This window comes from Osmerus mordax, chromosome 11 (genome assembly GCF_038355195.1).
Source record: "Osmerus mordax isolate fOsmMor3 chromosome 11, fOsmMor3.pri, whole genome shotgun sequence".
NCBI classification, from domain to species: domain Eukaryota; kingdom Metazoa; phylum Chordata; class Actinopteri; order Osmeriformes; family Osmeridae; genus Osmerus; species Osmerus mordax.
Window position 1 is genome coordinate 17,003,735 of NC_090060.1, and position 24,782 is coordinate 17,028,516.

Below are 24,782 nucleotides of genomic sequence, written 5' to 3' on the forward strand. Positions count from 1 at the left end.
CACACACTCCTCTCTCTCTCTTACCCACACACACACCCTCCTCTCTCTCTCTTACCCACACACACACCCTCCTCTCTCGCTCTTACCCACACACACACACTTCTCGCTCTCACACACACACACACTTCTCGCTCTCACACACACACACACACTCCCTCCATCTCCCTCCTGTCTCTTTATGCTCTGTGTTTCCTCGTGCCTACAGTACAGTGTGTGTGTATGTATCACAGTGTGTGTGTATGTAGTAGTGCGACCTCAGTTAACTGAGCGTCACCCTAGGTGGGAACTCTTCCTGGTTAGACATGCCCCCCCCCCCCCCCCCCCCCCCCCTAGTCAGAGACCGGACCTCAGGGGACAATCTGGCCCATTAGAGCACTGTAGTGTAATCTCCCCATCCTCTGCTAATGACACAAATACTATTACAATCTGCCCCTTATAGAAACCCACCCTGATTCAGCGTCCTATTTAACCCATGTGGACACCATGGGCTTTGCGTTGTAAACCCCCTGAGGTCATCAGATTAACCTCCCCCCCTCCCCTGCCCTCTTGGTTTATGGGGAATAGCTAAACATCTCGATGTGTTGGTGTTTTAGGGATGAACACTGTTTTACACACTTTGCGTCATCAAAAGGAAGGTCTTATGTAATTTCTTACAACTTCCCTTGAAATACGTTGTTATATAACTGGCCTACAATATATCTTCATTTAAATAATTACATATGGAGTACAGAGGCACTGCACAGACCAAGCCCAGGTTAGCGCACATTTGCATTTCGGCAAACTAGATCCGCACTTCAAACCGTGATTGGGTGATTACAGTGGAAATAATCTTTGATCAAATGTAATCACTCTTCAAAAGTAAGGCTTTACTTGAGCCTACTACTGTATCTGTGAAACAAGTCAGCCATCTTTTTTTTCTCCCCTTTCTCAGACGATGAAAGCAGCCTATTTTTACTCGCATCACGGCCTTAGGGTATTTTAATAGCCTCTGTGTTTGGTTTCGTTTTGATTGCAAATCATGCTTCGCGTGAAGACTACTGAAAAGCTAATCAGGCCGCGAGGCACACAGACAGACGCAAGAAAGCAGTCAGTCATTCTGGTAGACAGACAGGTACTCAGAAAGCAAACTATATGACCCAGAAATGCTTGTAAACTACAAATAGACACAGACAGACAGGCAATCAGGTAAGCTGGACAGACAGGCCGATAAGAGAGTGGTAGGCACGTAGGCGTGTGTGAATGCCGCGGTTTTCTTTAGGTCAGGGGAGCGGGCAAGTGGGTGTGTTTGAGAGGTGTGGTTTAGATCTTGCCTACCTGCAGCAGGTCACGTTACCGGTCGACCAAATTGCAAGAGGAAAAGAACGTATCGCCGTATTGTTGTTCTAGCGCATATTGTACCACACATAACGATTCATGACCTAAATATAAACTTTTTGGCGCCGCGGGATGTTCCTATGGCCTACAATCAACACGCTCCCGCTAACTTCTGTATGCTGTCAACTTAACCAACAAAGCGGGTAAGTTTTCCTCGAAATGTTCACCTGTGCATCAGCTAGCCTACTTCAGTAACAATTTGATTGTGTAGAAAACAGGATACACTCAAATGTGAGTAATCTTGTTTAATCTGATGGTTCTGAGAAGAACACTAGAAACTCGCCGGTCTGTACAGTGAACAGCGCTGTTGTTTTCAGGGACTCGTTTAAAACCATATAACGTATAATTTCTACGCAGGGTGGGCAAACCGGTTTCCGAGTCTGCCTGACTGTAATTGAACGACGTCAGTATTGTATGCATGGCTGGCTGCCACAGTTGTATCCCATGTCATGACCTCTGGGTATTTCTTTTTTGAGAACACACACTCAAATACACAATACTGTTACAATCAGAAACCAAATACTCTCCTTGCCTGTGTACAACCGTGTTTATAGAGAAAACCTCCTCACATTCTCTTATTCTCTCCAAAAGGCTTTTTATTTCCCTTTCTCAGTTTCTCTTTCTCTCCATTTCTTCCTCTCTCTCCCCACCCCCTTTCTATCTCTAACCCTGTGTGCTTGTGTGTGTGTGTGTGTGGGTGCTGTACTTGTGTGTGTGTGTGTACTCGTGTGTGTGTGTATTGTGGACATGACACCCTCATCATATCCCCGTACAAATCCTTTTATCGCGTCTCTTCCCTCACCACCGCTCTCCAGAGGCTTGCCTGCACCAGAGCGGTGTCAGACAGGTATCTCCTCACCCTGCTAGAACCAGACAGGTATCTCCTCACCCTGCTAGAACCAGACAGGTATCTCCTCATCCTGCTAGAACCAGACAGGTATCTCCTCACCCTGCTAGAACCAGACAGGTATCTCCTCACCCTGCTAGAACCAGACAGGTATCTCCTCATCCTGCTAGAACCAGACAGGTATCTCCTCATCCTGCTAGAACCAGACAGGTATCTCCTCATCCTGCTAGAACCAGACAGGTATCTCCTCACCCTGCTAGAACCAGACAGGTATCTCCTCACCCTGCTAGAACCAGACAGGTATCTCCTCATCCTGCTAGAACCAGACAGGTATCTCCTCACCCTGCTAGAACCAGACAGGTATCTCCTCACCCTGCTAGAACCAGACAGGTATCTCCTCATCCTGCTAGAACCAGACAGGTATCTCCTCACCCTGCTAGAACCAGACAGGTATCTCCTCATCCTGCTAGAACCAGACAGGTATCTCCTCACCCTGCTAGAACCAGACAGGTATCTCCTCATCCTGCTAGAACCAGACAGGTATCTCCTCATCCTGCTAGAACCAGACAGGTATCTCCTCACCCTGCTAGAACCAGACAGGTATCTCCTCATCCTGCTAGAACCAGACAGGTATCTCCTCATCCTGCTAGAACCAGACAGGTATCTCCTCATCCTGCTAGAACCAGACAGGTATCTCCTCACCCTGCTAGAACCAGACAGGTATCTCCTCATCCTGCTAGAACCAGACAGGTATCTCCTCACCCTGCTAGAACCAGACAGGTATCTCCTCATCCTGCTAGAACCAGACAGCAGCACAGTCCAACCAGGCCCAGAGGCAGGCAGAGTAGCCTGAGAGACAGAGAGATGGTCTCTCTAGCCCAGCTCAGGTCTCTCTAGCCCAGTTTATGGGCTCTGTAGCCCAGCTCATGGTCTCTCTAGCCTAGCTCATGGTCCCTCTCACCCAGCTTATGGTCTCTCTAGCCCAGCTCATGGTCCCTCTAGCCCAGATCATAGTCTCTCTAGCCCAGCTCATGGTCTCTCTAGCACAGTTTATGGGCTCTGTAGCCCAGCTCATGGTCTCTCTAGCCTAGCTCATGGTCCCTCTCACCCAGCTTATGGTCTCTCTAGCCCAGCTCATGGTCCCTCTAGCCCAGATCATGGTCTCTCTAGCCCAGATCATGGTCTCTCTAGCCCAGCTCATGGTCTCTCTAGCCCAGCTCTGGCTAACTGCTCCACAGGAGTAGGTGAGACAGAGTTGTAGAGCAGAGCTGGATGCTGACAGAGAGTAGATATAGAGCTGTATAGATCTGTCCTGGAACACAGACATAAAATATCCTGGAACTGAGACAAGAGAGTAGATATCAAGCAGTATAGATCTGGCCTGAACACAGACAAGAAAGGAGAGATGTAATTGTGTTGTGTTACGTGTATATTGCATCTATGTGATCTGCATGTTTATGTGAGGCTCTGTACAGCCTGTGGCAACAATATCCTTGGAAAAGTACATCAAAGAATCAGTCTACATATAGAGCAGCATAGATGTGTGGTGTTGGAGACTGTGGAACAGACAGGCGTGTAGACTCTGTGCTACGCTGTGGAACAGACAGGCGTGTAGACTGTGCTACACTGTGGAACAGACAGGCGTGTAGACTCTGTGCTACGCTGTGGAACAGACAGGCGTGTAGACTCTGTGCTACGCTGTGGAACAGACAGGCGTGTAGACTCTGTGCTACGCTGTGGAACAGACAGGCGTGTAGACTCTGTGCTACGCTGTGGAACAGACAGGCGTGTAGACTCTGTGTTCTGGAGAGCCCAGATCTCCTCCTGCTCACTCCTGGACACTCCAGACTCGTGATGCTCCTCTGGTGGCTCTTTACGTTTGATTTTCTGTGTTGCGTGTGTGTGTGTGTGTGTGTGTGAGGGTGCGCCCATGCAACTCCTTGTGTGCGTGTGTCTGTGTTCAATCAGCCAATTTCCGTCTGGTTCATTACGGCATATTAGCCATTTACCCAGACACATGTAATCATGTGCACGACCCTGGAGAAGGTCTAATGAATTAATCAGATACAGGAGAGAGAGACAGAGCCGTCCAAAACAACCCAGCTCCTCTGCACATGATCTGGTTCTGGATCTGACAAACTGAGACAGGTTCACGTTAGGCTGTCTCCTCTTCTGTCTCCTCTCCTGTTTCCTCTCCTGTCTCTTGTCCTGTCTCCTGTTTCCGGTCTCCTCTCCTGTCTCCTCTCCTGCCTCCTGTCCTCTCCTGTCTCCTCTCCTGTCCTGTCTCCTCTCTTGTCTCCTCTCCTGCCTCCCGTCCTCTCCTGTCTCCTGTCCTGTCTCCTCTCCTGTCTCCTCTCCTGCCTCCTGTCCTCTCCTGTCTCCTCTCCTGTCCTGTCTCCTGTCCTGTCTCCTGTCCTGTCTCCTCTCCTGTCTCTTCTCCTGTCCTGTCTCCTCTCCTGTCCTGTCTCCTCTCCTGTCTCCTCTCCTCTCCTGTCTCCTGTCCTCTCCTGTCTCCTCTCCTGTCCTGTCTCCTCTCCTGCCTCCTGTCCTCTCCTGTCTCCTCTCCTGTCCTGTCTCCTCTCCTGTCTCCTGTCCTTTCTCCTCTCCTGTCTCCTCTCCTGAATCCTGTCCTCTCCTGTCTCCTCTCCTGCCTCCTGTCCTCTCCTGTCTCCTCTCCTGTCCTGTCTCCTCTCCTGTCTCCTGTCCTGTCTCCTCTCCTGTCTCCTCTCCTGCATCCTGTCCTCTCCTGCATCCTGTCCTCTCCTGTCTCCTGTCCTGTCTCCTCTCCTGCCTCCTGTCCTGTCTCCTGCCTCCTGTACTCTCCTGTCCTCTCCTGTCTCCTCTCCTGTCCTGCCTCCTCTCCTGCCTCCTGTCATGTCTCCTCTCCTGCCTCCTGTCCTCTCCTGTCTCCTGTCCTGTCTTGTCTCCTCTCCTGCATCCTGTCCTCTCCTGTCTGCTCTCCTGTCTCCTGTCCTGTCTCCTGTCCTTTGTGTGCTCTGTCTCCTGTCCTGTGTGTGCTGTGTCTCCTTTCCTGTCCTGTGTGAGCTGTCGTAGAGAGGGCCAGTGTGAGGGACAGGCCTGGAGAGATATGTTCAGGTCACCAGGGGAAGAATGTGCTCTCTGCTCTACTCAGCATTCACACAAAGATGCTTTCCAGCCTCCGACAAAGGCATTGTGCTTTTTAAGAGCTCTCTCTCTCTCTCTCTCTCTCTCTCTCTCTCTCTCTCTCTCTCTCTCTCTCTCTCTCTCTCTCTCTCTCTCTCTCTCTCTCTCTCTCTCTCGAGTTGGCATTCTCTCTCCGGGTCTCTCGCTCATTTGCTCTCTCTCTCATCTTAATCTCTCTCCTCTAGTCTTTTCTGCTCTTTCTGTTCCCCTCTCCTCCCCCACACCCCTCCCTCCCCCCTCCCCCCTCCCCTGCCCAGCCATGTTATCTTAACCACTCTCCCATGCCCTATTGAGCACAACATGGGATAGGATCAGTGTAATGAAGGGTGTGTATCTGAAACCTGGGATTATCTCTGGGCCCACACTAGCCTCTTTGTATGGTCCTTTACCCCCCCCCCCCCACACACACACACACACACACACACTCACTCACTCACTCACTCACTCACTCACACACACACACACACACACTTCAGACAGTTACACACACATCACACAAAACAAGGGTGACCACCAACAAGTGATAGTCCACAATGAATACACAAACTAGTTACATTTACATTTAGTCATTTAGCAGTCGCTCTTACAGTAAGTACAGGGACATTCCCCCAAGGCAATTGGGGGAATGTGGGGCAATTAATTTTGCACGGCCGGGAATCGAACTGGCAACCTTCAGATTACTAGCCCGATTCCCTAACCGCTCAGCCACCTGACTCCCTACAAGTTCTCTAGAACCGGCCTCTTCCCTGACCTCTCCCCCCACATAACCTTCCTTCTGTCTCCCCGACCCGGCTCTCTGTGACTGCAGCTCACCTCAGTACGTGTCTCAGGCAGCCTGTCTTTCCACTCATCCCTCAGTGAGCCAGACTCATCCTCCACTTTCAAGCCCTGTTCCCCAGACCCTGTGGATGACAGCCGTACTCAGCCCCTGCATTAGGCCCTGTTCCCCAGACCCTGTGGATGACAGCCGTACTCAGCCCCTGCATTAGGCCCTGTTCCCCAGACCCTGTGGATGACAGCCGTACTCAGCCCCTGCATTAGGCCCTGTTCCCCAGACCCTGTGGATGACAGCCGTACTCAGCCCCTGCATTAGGCCCTGTTCCCCAGACCCTGTGGATGACAGCCGTACTCAGCCCCTGCATTAGGCCCGGTTCCCCAGACCCTGTGGATGACAGCCGTACTCAGCCCCTGCATTAGGCCCGGTTCCCCAGGCCCTGTGGATGACAGCCGTACTCAGCCCCTGCATTAGGCCCGGTTCCCCAGGCCCTGTGGATGAGACCTGCAGCTCCAGTTTCCCTGACGTGGCTTTGTGGTGCCTCTGAATCAGCCCTGTGTTGTAAACACTGAAGAGTTTGGGGGGAGGCCTGGGAGAGGGGGAGGGAGGGGAGGGTGGGAGGAAGGGGCTGCCAGGAGAGAGAGAGGGATGCAGAGGAGAGTGTAAGGAGGCTGGGGAGGGAGAGGAGGGGGGAAGGAGGGAGGCCTGTGAGGGAGGAGTTGCAGGGAGGGAGAGAGGGAGGCATGGGAGGGAGGGAGTCCTGGGAGAGGGGGAGGGAGGGAGGACAGTGGGCCTGTCAGGGCTGCCAGGGCTGGAGGTGTGGGAGAATACAGTAGTGAGGTGCTGACGGCGTCAGATCATGCACTCTATGGATGTGTCCTCTGCCTGTCTATCTTTCTGCCTGTCTGCCTGTCTGCCTGTCTGCCTGTCTGCCTGTCTGCCTGTCTATCTGTCTATCTGTCTGCCTGTCTGCCTGTCAGTGTTAGTCCTCCACACACACTCACTCACACACTCCTGCTGCTTCACTGTATCTCTCTTCCTGTCTTTCATGCAGACTCCCTCTTCACTGTCTTTCTCTCTCCTAGGCTTTGTCATTTCCTCTCCTCCCCTCCCCTCTCCTCTCCTTTCCTCTCTCGGGTGCAGAAAGGCCCAATTGTTCTCTCTCTGCCTCCTTTGTGCTCCCCAGACAATGACTGCTGTCTGTGGGTTGATGAGGGGCGAGCAGGGGGCAATGGGGGTGTGAGAGGGGTGACGGGCAGTTTGGAGGGGGGGGGGGGGGGGAGGGGTGGTAGAAGACACCCTCCCTCTCTGCAGCTCCTTGTTCCTGACCCCCTCCCCCCTTTTCTACCCCAATATCAATATCTCCTCCTCCTCCATCTTCTTCCCCTCCCTCCCCTCCTCCTCCTCTGTCCATTCCCCCTGCTGGTAGTCCGACCTGTCATGCCCCCAACTGCCCCGCCTCCCTGCCCCTATACCCTCAGTACCACCTATGGCTCATGCTGCTCCTCTCCTCCACCCTCCCATTTCCTCTCTTTCTTCCCCTCCTCTGCTCTCCTCCCCTTTCCACAGCAGCCCTCTTCTCCTCTGCACCCCTCTCTCCTCTCCACACGTCTTCTCTTCTCTCTGCTCCTCTCCTCTAATCTTTGCACCCCACTCCTCTCTCTCTGCCTGGGGGCACAGCAGGGTGCGGGTGGTACGCCTCAAACACAGACTGGCACGGGCACAGCCCACCTGTCACTGTGAACCACAGACGTGCCAAGCCGACGCTCAGATGAAAATAAACCTCTGTGTTGATCCACCACGGCTCCGACTGGCACGAGGAACAACCAAGACGCCATTTCTCAGTCCCAGTGCCCCGCCCCCTGCCGCCCGCCCACACACCCCCTCCCCCCGCCCACACACCCAGACTGGGGAACATCTGTCCTTCAGAGAGGCCGGACTGCGTTACCTTGAAAACCAACGCGTCTGGGTTACATTTACATTTTACATTTAGTCATTTAGCAGACGCTCTTATCCAGAGCGACTTACAGTAAGTACAGGGACATTCCCCCCGAGGCAAGTAGTGTGAAGTGCTTTGCCCAAGGACACAACATAATTTTGCATGGCCAGGAATCGAACCAGGAACCTCCTGATTACTAGCCCGATTCCCTAACCGCTCAGCCATCTGACTCCCCTGGGTTCATCTGTTTACATTTCCATCCCAGCTAAAAAACACTTCCTGTTTCTGCGTATGTGCCCTCAGGGAGACCCGCGGAGTTCAGGAGCGGTTGTCGTGGAGATAAAGCCAAAGGTCGTTTTGCCTCTGGTTCTCCGGAATAATAAAGCTCCATGCCTTTGGCTCGGAGCAAACTTTTAATCAACGGCAGAGTGGAGGCGGGCCCGGGGTGAATGAGGTGTGTGATTGGCTGTTGGGCCAGTGGTGAAGGGCGGGGGGCAGATGAATGAGAGAGCCGAATTCCCTCCAGAGTAACTGTAGGGTCAGAGGAGGTGTGGCACATCTAGTGGTGAGAGATAAATCACATTCATAAGGTGTGTGTGTCTCAGTCTGGTCTGCTGCTCTCTCGCCCTGCGCATGGTGCTGCATACTCAGAGACAGGCACACACACACACACACACACTCAAGCACAGGCACACAGCATCAGAACAGATAGACACCTATCAGGCGACATACTCAGATACACACACACATACACACACCATTCCTAGACACAGCTTGACCTGTAACCGTCTTCATCAGTCTGACTACAGGATGTAGTTACGTCCAAGGGGAGTGTTTCAGTAGTCTCTTCATCGACTCCCCTTTTAATTAAGGACTGTTGTAACACATCTGGAAGGCAGTAGACTATTGAGATGCCGGATAGGAGACCAGGAGAGGCAGAGACACTAGACTATTGAGATGCAGGATAGGAGACAAGGAGAGGCAGAGCCACCAGACTATTGAGATGCAGGATAGGAGACCAGGAGAGGCAGAGACACTAGACTATTGAGATGCAGGATAGGAGATAAGAAGAGGCAGAGACACTAGACTATTGAGATGCAGGATAGGAGATAAGAAGAGGCAGAGACACTAGACTATTGAGATGCAGGATAGGAGATAAGAAGAGGCAGAGACACTAGACTATTGAGATGCAGGATAGGAGACCAGGAGAGGCAGAGACACTAGACTATTGAGATGCAGGATAGGAGACAAGGAGAGGCAGAGACACTAGACTATTGAGATGCAGGATAGGAGCCCAGGAGAGGCAGAGACACTAGACTATTGAGATGCAGGATAGGAGACAAGGAGAGGCAGAGCCACTAGACTATTGAGATGCAGGATAGGAGACCAGGAGAGGCAGAGACACTAGACTATTGAGATGCTGTGTTCTGCTGATTTGAGGTTGAGCCAATGACATGTCGTTCTGCTCATTCATCCTCTCCTGTCGTGGTTCTGGATTGAGACCTCGCCGTCGCCGGGTTAACAGTGCCGTTTCTACGGTAATGAAGCCGTTTTCACGGTAATGTCTCCGCCGGGGACAGGTCAGGTGATCTGAGACGGAGCCGCATCAGTCGACGGACGATGTGTGATCGGTTATGGCTACGCTGTCGTGCTTGTGTGTGTCATTTGTCCTCATCTGTCTGGCCCAACAGGTTGTCCTGTGACATCACTGCCTGACGATAGCCAATCAGCTTCTGTCTCTGAGGGAGGGTTTGTTTCTATAATAGACAGTGTTTATAGTATGTGTGTCTGTCTGTGTGTGTGTGTGTGTGTGTGTCTGTGTGTGTGTGTGGAGGTCTCGTTTGCGTGTCTGTGTGGGTCTTGTTTGTGTGTGTGTTCACCGCTGTTAGTGTTTATTCATCTGAGTCACTTATTCAAATGCAGATCTGGTTATGGAAAACTACCAAGAGATGCACCTGTTCTCCCTGCGAGGCCCTCTGGGCGTTGTTCTGTCAGTAATGGGACCTTCTCGCGTCACGTCGCAATCCACACATTGATGCTCTGCCTGTCAGTCATCTCATAAAGCGCTCCTCGCGTTAATCTCTGGGCTGGAAATATAATAGCATCCAGTATCTGTCTTCCTTTTTGTATGTGTTGTCAAAAGACCTTGACAAGGAGACGGGGGTGTAATAACAGACTGTATCTCACTGCCTGGGAGAAGGATGAGAGCAGTTTCATCCCCTGGGGATAGGGACCAGCAGTCTGCTTTGTGCTGTCACACTGAAAACCAGTTTCGTCTTCAGGCCCTAGCTGAGCCTACTTTAGCCTAGCCGACTTTAGCCTAGCCTTCTCTAATGTAACCTTATCTGGCCTGGCCTGGCTGTAGCCTAGCTATCTGTAACGTAACCTAGCCTTGCTTAACCTTCTGTAACTTAGCCTAGACTTCTGTTATCTAGCCTAGCCTTCTGTAACCTAGCGTAGCCTTCTATAACCTAGCCTAGCCTTCTATAACCTAGCCTATCTTAGCCTTCTGTAACTTAGCCCAGCCTTCTGTAACCTAGCCTAGCCTTCTTCAACCTAGCCTAGCCCTCTATAACCTAGCCTAGCCTAGCCTTCTATAACCTAGCCTAGCTTAGCCTTCTGTAACCTAGCCTAGCCTTCTATAACCTAGCCTAGCTTAGCCTTCTGTAACCTAGCCTAGCGTTCTATAACCTAGCCTAGCTTAGCCTTCTGTAACCTAGCCTAGCTTTCTATAACCTAACCTAGCTTAGCCTTCTGTAACCTAGCCTAGCCTTCTATAACCTAACCTAGCTTAGCCTTCTGTAACCTAGCCTAGCTTAGCATGGCCTCTCCAGGAGAGTGAACAGGATTTTCAGAATACAGGGGAGGCAGAAACCTGATCATTTGCCATAGGAGCCGAGGGGTGATGCATATGTTACTGAAGACCTGGTGACCTGCATCATATAGTAACCTTATACCCCCTGCCTCTCAATTCGTCTCTCCTTCTATCCATCCATATCTCTCTATCTCTTCCTAAATCCCTCTCTCCCTCTGTTCTCCATCCCTCCTTTTTACTTCTGTCTCACACATATCGCACCATTCCAAACAATCACGCATACACACACACACACACACGTCTCGTTTCACTCGCACACACACAGAAACATGCCTCGTTCACACACTGCACAATGCCATAGTCCTTCATTAACCTTTTTCATCCGAGACGCTGGTTCTCCTCTCCTATCTTTCTCCTAGCCTCCATTCCTCTCTCACCCCTTCTCCCTCTCTCCTTCCCTCTCTCTTTCTCTCTCTCCCCCCACTCTCTTTCTTTCTTTCCCCCTCTCTCTCTATCCCTCTCCCCCCTCTCTCTATGTCCCTCTCCCCCCTCTCTCTCTTCCCTCTCCCTCCATCCTCACGGGTAGAGCAGTGATAGGAGTGGCCTTTGAGTCAGTGACAGTCGAGTGTTCTATTGCTGTTTGCAGCAACAGAGGAAAGTGAGGAGAGGCTAGGAGGGGGGAGGGGGGGGGACACACACACACCTCCTCTACCCCCCCCCCCCCCCACCCCCCTTCCCATTCTACTCTGCCCAGCCTCTGGGCCAGATGCACTGCTGTTACCAAGCAGACATGCTCTCAGACAGGCTAAAATCCTACAGCACTCATGGACGGTGGCGGAGGTGTGTGTGTGTTTGGAGGGTGGAGGAGGTGTGTGTGTGGAGGAGGTGTGTGTGTTTGGAGGGTGGAGGAGGTGTGTGTGTGTGTGTGTGTGCGTATGTGCAGTACCATTATTCAAAGCAATAAGATTATAAGTGGTAAGAAGGGCCCTGTGTGTGTGTAAAGGACCATTTATATTCATAAACAGTGGGAGACTGACTACAGCTGAAGGTGTTGTACGTGAGCTGGCAGGGAGATGGCTGTTGATAGATCTGTCTGTCCATCTGTCTGTCTGTCCATCTGTCTGTCTGTCTGTCCATCTGTCTGTCTGGGGGCGCCCCTCTTTTGGATCAGTCTTGGGGGGTCATGGGTCAGGTCTAAGCTGAGGCCGTCCTGGGGCCACATACTGCCAAGCAGCCTGGATTACCTCCTGGGATAGTAGGCTGCAGGTCTGCTCCCCAGTGATGAAGTATAGGAGCAATCTAGCCAACACACACACACACATATATATATATATATTATATACACACACATATTTATACACTCATACACTCATCCGTTCACATACACATATACACACACACACAGTCACATACACACGTTGACACTCAAACATACACACATCCGTGAGTGTGTGTTTGTGTTAATGTGTGTGTGTGTGTGTGTGTGTGATGCACACTCACACACACACACACACACACACACACACAGTCCCAGCATGACTCAGGTGTGTCACGTAGGGAACCGTGGTGAGGGGGGAGATCTATCTGGCCCTCGGCGCTGCCATGGTCAGAGCCCTGGCCTCATAACTCCTTTGGGGCCGCCGCAGACAGGTGATTTATGGGAAGTGTAGTTCTCAGAGGCCAAGGTAGACGGCCATTGTCTGAGAGGGTTTTTAACTGTGAACTAGAACTGCCTGGGGGGTGGAGAGGTAATTCTGAAGTGAAGAAATTAGTTTCTGCTCTAGGTTTCTATCCATCAGCATTCACACTCTTGACACTGCGTTAAAACTGCATGGACTGGATAAAAGGATTTCGCTATCACGCACAAATTCATTTTACTCCACGAGACGAGCGAACTGTGGTTCTCCAGGATGTTCTGGAATGCTCCCCAAGCGTGCGAGCAGGGAGAGAGAGAGGGGGGAGAAAGAGAGGGGAGAAAGAGAGGGGAGAGAGAGGGGAGAGAGAGGGGGGAGAGAGGGGGGAGAGAGGGGAGAGAGAGAGGGGGAGAGAGAGGGGTTTTATGACAGCTGTGCAGACCATCTCACTCAGGTGGGCCAAGCCGGCAGATGGCAAGAGGTGGCCGTGTCTGTGTCTGTGTGTGTGTGTGTGTATGAGTGTCTGTGTGGGTGGGTGGGGGGGGGGGGGCTGGCAGTGCTGTCATCGACCCCCCTCCACCCCCCACCCCGGAGAGCTCCCCGTCTCAGACAGAGTTATGAATGACAATGAGAGCTGCATCAATAAGGATTCTCTGCTGGATCTGATTAGGGTTCTAGCATCGACCACTTGTGCTTTTCTTTCTCACTCACTCACTCTCTCTCTCTGTCTTTCTCTCATGTATATTCTCTCTTTCTCTTTCTCTCATGTATATTCTCTCTCTCTCTTTTATCTCATGTATACTCTCTCTCTCTTTCTCTCATGTATACTCTCTCTCTCTCTTTCTCTCATGTATACACTCTCCTCCACTACACTCTTCTCTCTATCTCGCTCCTCTTCACTTATGTGCTAAATTACTCATTCATCCTGGTTATATTCTCTGTTTACTCCTGTGCTGAGGACTTTCACTCAATTCGTTGTTCCCACTCTCCCTCCTTCCTCTCTCCCTCCTTCCTCTCCCTCCTTCCTCTCTCCCTCCTCCTTTAGTCTTTCTGTCACTCATTTGCCTTCTTTCTCATTTACCTTCCCATCCCCTCTTCCCTCCTCACACTTCTCGCTCTCTCTCTCTCCCCTCTCTCACTTATCCTCTTTCTCATTCTCGCATCCTCTCTACCTCTCTCTCATCCTCTCCCTCTCTCTCATCTTCTCCCTCTCTCTCTTCCTCTCTCAAGACTCTTTTTCTTCTTTTGCCCACTCACTCTCCCACTCGTTCACAATTCTTTCTCTTCACTTTCTCTTTCGTGAAAACAAGCTTTTTCATTGATCTTTTCATCCCCCCTTCAAACACCTCCATAGCCCTCCCTCCCTCTCTATCTGTCTGTCTTCCTGTCTGATTCTATAGCGCAGGGCACTGACAGTAGCAGCGGTTTTCATCAGTATCTGACATGCTGCTAGTCTGGACTCTGTCATTCACTGAAATAAGCGGGAGAGAGCAAGAAGGAGAGGAATGAGGCAGGCAGGCAGGCAGACAGACAGACAGACAGACAGACAGACGGGCAGACAGACAGGCAGGCAGACAGGCAGGCAGGATAAAGGGGGCTGTGCCGACGTGACCAAAAGTCTTGTTTCAGACGCTGTCATCTAAACCAGCTCATACCCACACCAGGGCTCTGCTGGAAGGGTTTCAGAAAGCTTAACAAATACTGAAAAACTTTCCACATCAACGGAACCAAAAGAGCCGTTAACCAGCCGTCTCCTGGCTCAGTTCCATAGATCCAGTGTTTCTGTGGCCTCAGACATATGAAGCGCTGGAAACAGATTGTCTTTTACAGCGGCGTGCCGCCCGGATGGAATGTTCTCGGCGTTGACACAGCAACTTCTTAGAAAGTCTAGAATCGCTGAGTCACTCGGCGGTTTGTTGTTTAGATGACCCAGAGACTCTGGCGGAGGGAATCCATCTCTCCACTCGATATGTGGTGACATTCACTTTAGATTTTATAGGGAAGGTTTTCCAGTAACACAATAAGCCTTTACACTTCAGGGGGAAAAACCTCTCAAACTCTCCATTGAAACCACTCAGTAACCCGCCCCCTCATTTCTCAAACACAGATGTTCTGACTCCGCCCCCTTACACAGGTAGAACTCAGGTGATGCCCGGGGAGGCCCCACCCTCTCCTGTCCGTTGCCATGGAGAGGGCCCTGTCTCCTGCTCCCACAGGAAGTGACACGGAGTGGGAAGAGGAGGAGGAGTTGATGAGAGCCCTGGGTCTGGAGCTGATGCTGGAGCAATTTGAGCCCTCTGAGCTGCTGGTTTCCCCCTCCCACAGCCCAGCACCACTGGGGAAGACTGGGGAGCAGCCGGGGGGGCTGCAACTGGGAGCCTGGAGCCAAGATGGCGGGCCAGCTCTGGAGCTGGAGGGCTTTGTCCAGTGAGTGTCTGTAGTTTAGTGTGATCTAGTCCTGGCTGGTGGAGGCTGTCTGTACACGCAGGTTGTGTACAGACAGGACTCTAGTAACGACTTGGGTCAAATCAAACCATAATGGAGAGGATGACTTTCTTGTTCATCTAAGTTCATTAACATTTTTGTTTGGTGAAGTCGGATAAAAGCCAAGTAAAAAGTCTGCCTGCCTGTCTGTCTGCCTGTGTATGTCTTTCTGTCTGCCTGTCTGCCTGTGTATGTCTGTCTGTCTGCCTGTCTGCCTGTGTATGTCTGTCTGTCTGCCTGTCTGTCTGTCCTGGGAGGTTGGAGAGGAGATGGCTGCTCTGGCACGAGTTCATGAAGGAATACTCCAACCTGGTCGACTGGCTCCGATTGGCCGAGAGGACAGCAGCCTCCGCCCAGGTTCTCTACATCGCTGCCAAGCAGGAACTGAGGAAGTTTGAGGTACGAAGCCTGTGTTCACCTGTTTACAATGTTGATGTTTACAACACGAAGGACTGTTCACCTTCCTTGTTGCTGTGTGTGGTCATCTCCTCATTCGAAGAGGACGTTGTGGCTGTGTCTGGTGTAGCTGGAGTATTCAGAGTGTCAGACACCAGCCATAACTCTCCTAAAGCACTCTGGTCTGGTTGTCCTTCCAGAACCTTCTCGTGGAGGCCCGAGCCCGGCTTGTCCAGCTGGACAGCCTGGCGAGGTGGAACCGAACCCTCGTGGGACACTTCCAGGGGGCCATGCGCACGCGGACGGTTGCCATGGTGAGGGAGTGCGGGCAGCGCTGGGACCGCCTCCACGCCTCCATAGAGGTGGTCTGCCGTCGTCTCAAGGTATTGCTGGGCTGTACACCGTCTGACCGTGTCACCGTGGGTGACACGGTCTTACTGGGAACTGGGTGTCCTTTCTACTGGGTTTGCAGCGCTGTATTCATCTCCATCTCTCCATCTCTCCATCACCTTCCCTCCACCTCCATCCCTCCATCTCTCCATCACCTTCCCTCCACCTCCATCCCTCCATCTCTCCATCACCTTCCCTCCACCTCCATCCCTCCATCTCTCCATCACCTTCCCTCCACCTCTATCCCTCCATCTCAACACTCAACACTCAAATTGTACAACATGTTTGTCCTGTCCTCCCTATTCTCCTCCCCCCTCCCCCCCAGCACTGTGTGTCCCTGAGGGAGCAGTTTGAGTGTGGCCGGGAGGACGTGATGGTGTGGCTGTCAGAGATGGACCTGAGGCTGTCAGAGGTGGAGAATCTCACAGGGAGGAGCTGCTGTCACAAGATGAAGGAGCTGCAGGGTGTGTGTCTGCATGTGTGTGTGTGTGTGTGTGTGTGTGTGTGTGTCTGCATGTGGGTTCATGTGTGTGTGTGGGTTCATGTGTGTGTGTGTGTCTGCATGTGGGTTTGTGTGTGTGTGGTGTGTGTGTGTGTCTGCATGTGGGTTTGTGTGTGAGTGAGCATTTGGGTTCATGTGTGTGTGTGTGTGTGTGTGTGTGTGTGTCTGCATGTGGGTTTGTGTGTGTGTGTGTGTGTGTGTGTGTGTATGTGGGTTCATGTGTGTGTCTGCATGTGGGTTTGTGTGTGTGTGAGCATTTGGGTTCGTGTGTGTGTGTGTGTGTGTGTCTGCAGGTGGGTTCATGTGTTTGTATGTGTGTGTGTGTGTGTGTCTGCAGGTGGGTTCGTGTGTGTGTGTGTGTGTGTGTGTGTGTGGGTTCATGTGTGTGTGTGTGTGTGGGTTCATGTGTGTGTGTGTGTGTGTGGGTTCATGTGTGTGTGTGTGTCACCAGACCTTCCAGGTGGCGGTGGTTGAAAACGCCAGCCGTCTGAACGAGCTGCTGGACCTCGGCGAGGCCCTGATCCAGCGCAGCCAACCAGAGGACGGCGAGGACATAGAGGCGGAGCTGCAGGAGGTGATCCTGTTCTGCGCCCGCGTGTTTGAGGGGGCGGGCCGACTGCACACCCGCCTGCTCAGCATGAGGCTGGTACGAACCATCCATCAATCAGCCTCTTCTGAAACAACACAACAGACAGGCAATGAGCTATTTTTGGGCTGGAGGATTAATAGCAGCCTGTTGAGTTCTACCCTCTTCTCCTCTCATCTCTCCTCTCATCTCTCCTCTCATCTCTCCTCTCTTCTCTCCTCTCATCTCCTCTCCTCTCTTCTCTCCTCTCTTCTCTCATCTCTCCTCTCTTCTCTCATCTCCTCTCCTCTCATCTCTCCTCTCATCTCTCCTCTCATCTCTCTCCTTCCTCCCTCCTCTCATACCTCCTCTTCTCCTCCTCTCCTCTTCTCTCTCCTCTCTTCTCCTCTTCAGGTATTTGAGGATGACTGGGTGTTGATCCCTGCTCCGGACTCTGGCTGCCCATCAGAAACCCTTCTGGAGGAGGAGTCAAGCCCCCCCTTGGACCCCCAGGATCCCCTGGCCCCCACTACCCCAACCCCCCCTCGCCTGTCCCCTCGCCCCGCACCCAGGACCCACCCAGACCGTCACCCCCTGGCCCCCACTACCCCAACCCCCCCTCGCCTGCCCCCTCGCCCCGCACCCAGGACCCACCCAGACCGTCACCCCCTGGCCCCCACCACTCGCCCTCACCTTCGCCCCCCCACCCTGGACCACCAGGTCCTCGAGTGGGACCCTTCTGTCGACATCGGCCACTCTGTCTCCCATGACGACGCAGACTCCTCCTACTTCAGTGCCAACCCCGGTAGGTGCTGACGATGAGTGAAGGATTCTATAAGCGGATCTTGGATACGGAGCGATCGATACGCTGCTCTCAGACTGTTCTCAGACATTGAGAGCAGCGGTTGTTGTGATCAGTGGCATCATGTAATGGCTGTTTAGAGCTGGAACAGAGCCTGTGTTTGTGCTGTCTTTCAGGCCTGGGCTACAGAGATGAGCCATTGGCCGGAGACTTCCTGAAGAGGCGGAGCTATCTCAGCTGCCTTGGCTCCATGTCTGACATCACAAGCCCTCCTGCTGACCTGGTAAGACACACACACACATAAAACACAACACATAGTGGTTCACACAAGCACAGACATAAAAGGTTCTGATGTCCGGGCAGGAGGTGGGTTAGGCTGCCTATCCAGATTGAACTCGTCTTGACTCGAATCAGTATGTGAAACAGCCAGCCAGCATGTCGTTTTGCATCCACATTGTAGCGTTTAGCTGCGGTTCCAACGTGGTGAGTGCTGGGAGCCTTAGGCAGGTCACAGGCATTCTGCAATATCGTCAGGAATGTCAACTTGCGTTCAACCAGCGTAGGAATCTGACCCTGGCGTCCGAGCTGGTCGTGACTGCCAGCGTGAGCTAGTGTTCTTCAGGCTGCAGCACAACGGCGTCAACAAGACGCATCAACAATGCCTTCTTCTTGTTTTATGGGGTTTGTGTGATTGCGTGCGTGCGCATTTATGCGTGTGTGTGTGGGGGGGGGGGGGGGGGGGGGGGGGAGGAGGGTGGTGTGTGGGATGGTGTGTGTGTGTGGGGGGGGGGGGGGGGAGATGGTGAGTGCTTGGGGTGGTGGGTGGTTGGATGAGAGAGCAGCAGCCAGTGGCTCTTTGTATTTCTAGTTGCATCCGTTTGTACTACAGACTTAATTCCATCTCTTTCTCCATCCATTCTTCTAAGAGAGGAGAGCAGGAAGAGCTGTTCAGAGTTGGTTCTTCCAGAGTAGCTATGACGACCTGGCTGGGTAGCACTGCATCTGAACCCAGAACAGCTCCCTGCAGTCACCAGAGGTTTGGCTGTGTTGTCTAGGAGCACATAAGCATGGGATTATGTCGGCCGTGTTAGAAGATCAAAGCGTCACTGGGGCTCGTAGCAGAGCTGGTGGTCTGCAGGATTGTGGGTCGTGTTTAGAGAGATGATTCAGTCCATGACAGGATAGGATTCCCTCAAAAAAAGTTTTACACTTTTCATTTGTGTATATGTTAAAAAAAGATTATTTTCTAAAGGTACCTTTGTACATCTGGTCTTATGAAGTATACCTACCTGACTGCATGTTTATTTCACCCTCTCTGCTTGTGTCCAGATCTCGGACGGGGGGTGTGGCAAAGTCCATCACAGGAAGTTCGGCAGCGTGGGCGGGGCTTGTTGGGAGACCTCCACCCCCAGCGGAGCCTCGTCAGAGCCCGTGACCTTTGACCCTGCCAGGATCAGTGCCTGGCTGGGGAAGACTCCCAGGGATGACCCTTTCTTCTCTGGCCCCGCCCCCCGGGACCCTGGCAGCCAATCATGTTCCAGGTCTGTCCAGACTGACCTGCAGGTAGGCCTCACTCACGCACACTCTCACACACATTAACATTTACATTTAGTCATTTAGCAGACGCTCTTATCCAGAGCGATTTACAGTAAGTACAGGGACATTCCCCCCGAGGCAAGTAGGGTGAAGTGCCTTGCCCAAGGACACAACGTCAGTTGGCATGACCGGGAATCGAACTGGCAACCTTCGGATTACTAGCCCGATTCCCTCACCCGATTCCCTCACCGCTCAGCCACCTGACTCCCCGTCACATGCACACTCGTACATACACACACTCATACACATACACATACATACACACACACACACACACTGGTACATACAGACATTCAGACTCACCCTCACACACACCCCTCACCCCTTCCCGTGCCCCCAGCCCCAGACAGCTCTGCTGTACTGACCAACACCACCATTCTGACCCTCGCTCTGACCTTCCCCTGCCAGTGTTACAGTCCAGGAGATTCCCTCACCTGTACCTCCTCTCACCGTCCAGTCACCTGTACCCCTGACCCCTGGGAAACCACTGACTGTGGGGTCAAAGGTCACCTCAGAGTTGGGAGGACAGCCTGTCTGCCAAATGTGCCATGAGTCAGAGGGATAGCTGCAAAGTGCTCGTAACAGAAGCTCTCATTCATCACATCGTATCACATGAGAATCATCTACGTGCATGTTTGCGCTTGTGTGTGTATGTATACGTGTCTGTGTGTCTGTGTGTGTATATGTATATGTGTGTGTGTGTGTGTGAATGTGCGTGCCCTCAAACCTCCTGACCAGACACACTGATTAACTCTGTATGTTCTGCCTGTGGGACGGAGAAGAGAGCGCACACACACACACAGTCCATACACACACACACACACACTTACACACACACACACACACACACTTACACACACACAGACACACACACACAGCAGCTACTGGGTCAGGCTCGTGGAGAATGAGCATCTCAATCGCGTTAACCTGTAGAACCAAAGCTGGAACGCCCCGTTAGAGAGCTGAGAGAGAAGGCAGCGTCCCCTCCTCCTCACAGGTGAAGACACCCAGGAGCACCGCGAGGACCTCGGGTTCTCTAACCAAACACAGACACTGTATGCACTGCATCATGGGATAGGAGCCCCATCCCAGGTCACACGTGGGCGGGGCCAGGTCCCATGTGGGCGGGGCCAGGTCACATGTGGGCGGGGCTTGGTTTTTAGTTGTTGTCTTATTTCACACGCAATCAAGTTAACTTATGGAGCCTGCTGGGTTAGAGCCTTATGGAGCCTGCTGGGTTAGAGCCTTATGGAGCCTGTGAAAACATTCATAAAAGGACAATTTACGGCCGGCCCCATTTCTCGTCAGAGACATTTTCTTTTCTTTTTTGACAGTCGTCATAAAACGCCTCTGCCGAAACAACGTTCCTGCTTCCTTCATGCTTCTTCTTCTGCGGTGGTAATGAAGCTGTCTGCAGCCTGGCGGAGTCCTCCAGCTATGCAGGGGGGGGAGGGGGGGGGGGGGGGAATGAGAAGATACCAGATATGAGAGACAGTCTCTAACGCTGTCGATGGGGCATCCTGATTGGCCAGCGAAGACAAGCCAAGAGAAACCATTTCAAAGAGGCTTGTTGTCATTTCTCCTGTGCTGGCAGCCAAGGCCGTGGCAGATAACTGGCTTTTTAATGTCTGTCGTAATTGTGGGCGAGAACATCAATAAGAAGAGAGACAGCATAGGACCACGAGTAGTCATGAACACACATGGCCAGGGGGGGGGGGGGGGGAGAGGGAGAAGAAAGAGTGAAAGAAAAAGGAGGGGGGCGTATGATTGTCTGATAATCAGGTCCCACGGGCGTGTGTGTGTGTGTGTGTGGGGCTTCCAACCTCATTAGTTAATGGACTGCATCTCAAAGTCTCTTTGATTTACAATTGGCCTTTGTTGCATAGAGCACTGTCATATAGAGAGTGTGTAACTGTGACGTAACTCAAACTGTTCCTTTTTCTGTGTGTGTGTGTGTCAGTGTCCAGGGTGCCACTGTATGAGGGACCCCTCTGGTCATTCACAGCCTTGTTGCCATGACACTTTGGAGGGCGTGTCTTTCCCCGTGTACCACACAATCATGTGACATCAAGTTCCAGTCTGATTGGTTGGGTTTTAGAGGAAGAGAACCACAGCCCCAGGTATGTATGTTACAGTATTTATGGAACATAACTTACTGAACATAACTTACAGTAATTTTTGTAACTGTAATGTTGATGAGAGCTGTGTATGTATGTGTGTGTGTGTCTGTATATGCGTTTGTGTGTGTGTGTGTCTGTCTGTGTATCTGTGTCTGTATATGTGTGTGTGTGTGTGTGTGTATGTCCATGTATGTGTGTGTCTGTGTGTGTGTGTGTATGTCCATGTATGTGTCTGTGTGTGTGTATGTCCATGTATGTGTGTGTCTGTGTGTGTGTGTGTATGTCCATGTATGTGTGCCTGTATATGTGTGTGTGTGTTCTCTTGTCTCCTCTGAGCCAGTCAGCAGAGCAGACGCCCGGGGCATTGCCTGGCAACCAGACGCTCCACCCCACCCATACTCCATGGGGCTTGAAGGTGACCCCAGGGTGCCCCCCCCTCCGCTGGGTCCTACTGAGCATGCTCCTGGCCCTGGGGGCTTGGGTCCTCGCCCGCGTCCTGGAGCCAGACTGTCGCCGCGGCAACGCCATGGGAGGCTCCTCCCACCTGGTGCTGCGATACGTAAACGGACCCTCCGCCCACATGACCCCTGACCTCTGGGCTGAACGCCAGCTCTGAGCCCCGCCCCCGAATCGGCCTCAGATGTTAAAGCCCCTCCTAATTGGCTGAAACTGACGTTGTGGATCTCTACGCGTGGATTCCTTGAGGCTTCTCCTCGTCTGTGTTTGACTCCTGATATCATTTACCTGCCTCAGAGCAGAGAGCAGCTATTAGCACAGGGCCAATACCACCCAATCCTCTTATGTCTATACAAGTGCGTGGGGATTAGGGTCCAGGGGTCAGTTTAGCATCAAGCTAGGGTCTCTTAACAGAAACCAGTAAACCTTGTCACGGCATGGCCACTGTCCTCTGCGTCACCTGGCGAGGCCTAAACTATCTCCAGAGGAGTTCCCCAACTGCCGTTCTAGACAAGCCGCGGTAGCCCTCGCCTCAAGTTGAGACATTCACCCTTCATTGATCCGTTGGCACAAACATTTATTGATGTGGTAATTATGTCCGCAAGGCCGGTTTTAGGGTGATGGTTTAGGAGAATTTCTCTTGGGGGCGTGATTGATCCCCAGAGAGCATATAATCATCACGATTGACACAGAGCGAGCTTATAATCGCTACATCAATATCTCTGGTGTCGGCACGGAAGACAGAGTGAAGGATCTAACTCAGCAGGGCGTGGGGTGAAGGTGCGCGTCTTCCCAGGCGTGGGTTTACGAGGGCGAGCAGGAGGGGCTAGCTCAGGTGGAAGGCTCTCTGGTGGGTAATTGGTTAAACAAATGGGATGTGTGACACAGCTAATGCACTTAGCGTAGATTAGCAGTAGCTCTCCTCTCTGAGATCAGCACCCTTGAGCTCTTGTTTACCGTACCTGCTTGTTTTTGTGTGTGTGTTGTTGTGTGTGGTGGTGCGTGAGCTTCCTCATCAGTGTGTGTGTGTGTGTGTGTGTGTTGTGTGTGTGTGTTGTGTACACATAATGAATTTTGTGTTCAGCTGTAACGCCAAAGGGATCCAGCTGGGAAAACTGCTACTTTCATGCTACTTTCATGGTTGATTGATGACTATTAGTGGCTAAAGTGTCCTTATATAAAATCCTTATATGCTCTTTAATGGGATTTATGCTGTTTTGACTCCATTAATACTGAGTTCTTGAATGTGTTCGATTCAGCTGAAATTACGTTTTTTAAACTGCTAATGCATTTATTCAGTAATGTAATATGATGTAGAAGCTACCGTGTGTGTGTGTACCTTCTCAAGACAGGAAGATGTTAGTTTGTACTTCCTGTACGCTGTAAATTTCACTGGAGAGGTTGTGAGGGTTACAAAAGTTGTGTCCTGCTCTGTGAATCATCCGACCTTATGTCCGAATCAGAACCCTATGGATCTGAAACGACTGGATGATTGTCAATGTTCCTCCTCAGCCTTCTGGGAATGCAGTTGTTTTCTGCGTGTTGAATTCCAGAGAGAAATGTATGCGTGTGAAAATAAAGGAACTTTGTGTTCATCGACGGCGAGGTATAGATGTGTGTTTGTGCGGCGGAGGAATGCGTGTGGACGGGGTCACGCGTGTGAGCCCTGCAAAGCTTTGCTCTGTTCCTCTTTCTCTCTCCTCTCTCTTCCTCCCTCTCTCCCTCTCCCCCCCCCTCTCCCCCTCCATCTCTCTCCCATCCTCACCACCACCAGTGTCCGGGGCGGAGTGGGTGAGCTGAAAGGCCTGGATTGTAAAGACGACTGAGAAAAATGCGTACAAGAATGCCTCAAATTCAATTAGGACGCAAATAATCTCATGTTGGGAGGAATTTTTGGCCAGATGTCTCTTCAACCCTGTAGCCTTTTCTGCTGTTGGTGAATTCCAGGTTCGAGGTCCAGAGTTCCTGGGATTCTGACAGGTCACAGGGGTCCCCCCGTCAAAGGCCAGGAGCTAAACCATGTTAACTAGATGCTGCAACATGTACTTGACGTAAGTACTTCTCACCAAGTCGTTCTGAGTGCATGTTACGGCCACATGTTTGAATAGTGCCAAACACTCCTTGTTAGGCCTCTCACTTGTCCCAAGGATTAGAGGTTTGTACCACTGCAGGTGGGCGGATGGGAATGTAGAGAACTGAGTTGACCATGAATATTGACGTTATGATGGATCAGAGAGAAGTCAAGTGATGCTCCATCGGGCAGCCCCCTAGGGTGTATTTGTCACCCTCCGCCCCTCCACACACACACACACACACTATCCAAACTAGGAGAGAGATCGGAGACAGAGTGAGGAAGGGTGAAAAGTAACGGCTTTGTCTGTGTGAGTGTGTGTTTTCATGTGGATACGTGTGTATTTGTTTATATTTCCGTGTACATTCGGCAGAACTGTTAACAATAAATTTGGGAGCTGCATGAGTCAGGACTGGGCCAGTAGATTGGCCGGTGGACAGTGATATACCGAGTGTGTATCTGAAGCCACCAGTCCTGGCTCTGTAAAAACACAGACAATAAACGCTGCTCTGCAGCACTGAAGGACACACCGGGAGAGAGATGGAGGGAAAGAGAGAGATGGAGATGGAGAGAGAGAGAGAGAGAGAGAGAGAGAGGAGGAGTAGGGATGGAGAGAAGGAGGATGAGAAGGAGGGATGAATGAAACCCAAGGGGGTCCCATAGAGGAGGGTAGGGTGAGTAGAGGGAGGGATGTGAGTAGAGGGAGGGATGTGAGTAGAGGGAGGGAGGGATGGAAGGAACTTTAGCTCTGGAGGGAGGGAGGGATCTGAACCCTAGTGAAAGAAAACAAAGGGAGGGATGGAGCAGTAAACAGAGAGGGAGGAGGTGGGTGGAAAGATCAGAACCATGGG

General features: G+C 51.9%; 1 protein-coding gene across 1 annotated transcript; it reads left to right on the forward strand.

The window, feature by feature from the left end:
• Positions 1 to 1,341: 1,341 nt before the first annotated feature.
• si:ch211-137a8.2 (uncharacterized protein LOC777613 homolog) lies at positions 1,342 to 23,446 on the forward strand. Its single transcript, XM_067245693.1, has 11 exons — positions 1,342 to 1,517; positions 14,684 to 14,976; positions 15,291 to 15,432; positions 15,630 to 15,812; positions 16,145 to 16,285; positions 16,773 to 16,967; positions 17,301 to 17,691; positions 17,865 to 17,971; positions 19,018 to 19,251; positions 21,245 to 21,404; positions 21,745 to 23,446. Exons 2-10 carry the CDS (start codon positions 14,735 to 14,737, stop codon positions 21,347 to 21,349), a joined length of 1,740 nt encoding a protein of 579 aa, XP_067101794.1. The 5' UTR covers positions 1,342 to 1,517; positions 14,684 to 14,734; the 3' UTR covers positions 21,350 to 21,404; positions 21,745 to 23,446.
• Positions 23,447 to 24,782: the final 1,336 nt, after the last annotated feature.

Coding starts and splice junctions, on each gene's coding strand:
- si:ch211-137a8.2 (XM_067245693.1), top strand. CDS start 14,735: ATGGAGAGGGCCCTGTCTCCTGCTCCCACAGGAAGTGACACGGAGTGG. Junction 14,977..15,290: donor GAGCTGGAGGGCTTTGTCCA/GTGAGTGTCTGT, acceptor CTGTCCTGGGAG/GTTGGAGAGGAGATGGCTGC. Junction 15,433..15,629: donor AGGAACTGAGGAAGTTTGAG/GTACGAAGCCTG, acceptor TTGTCCTTCCAG/AACCTTCTCGTGGAGGCCCG.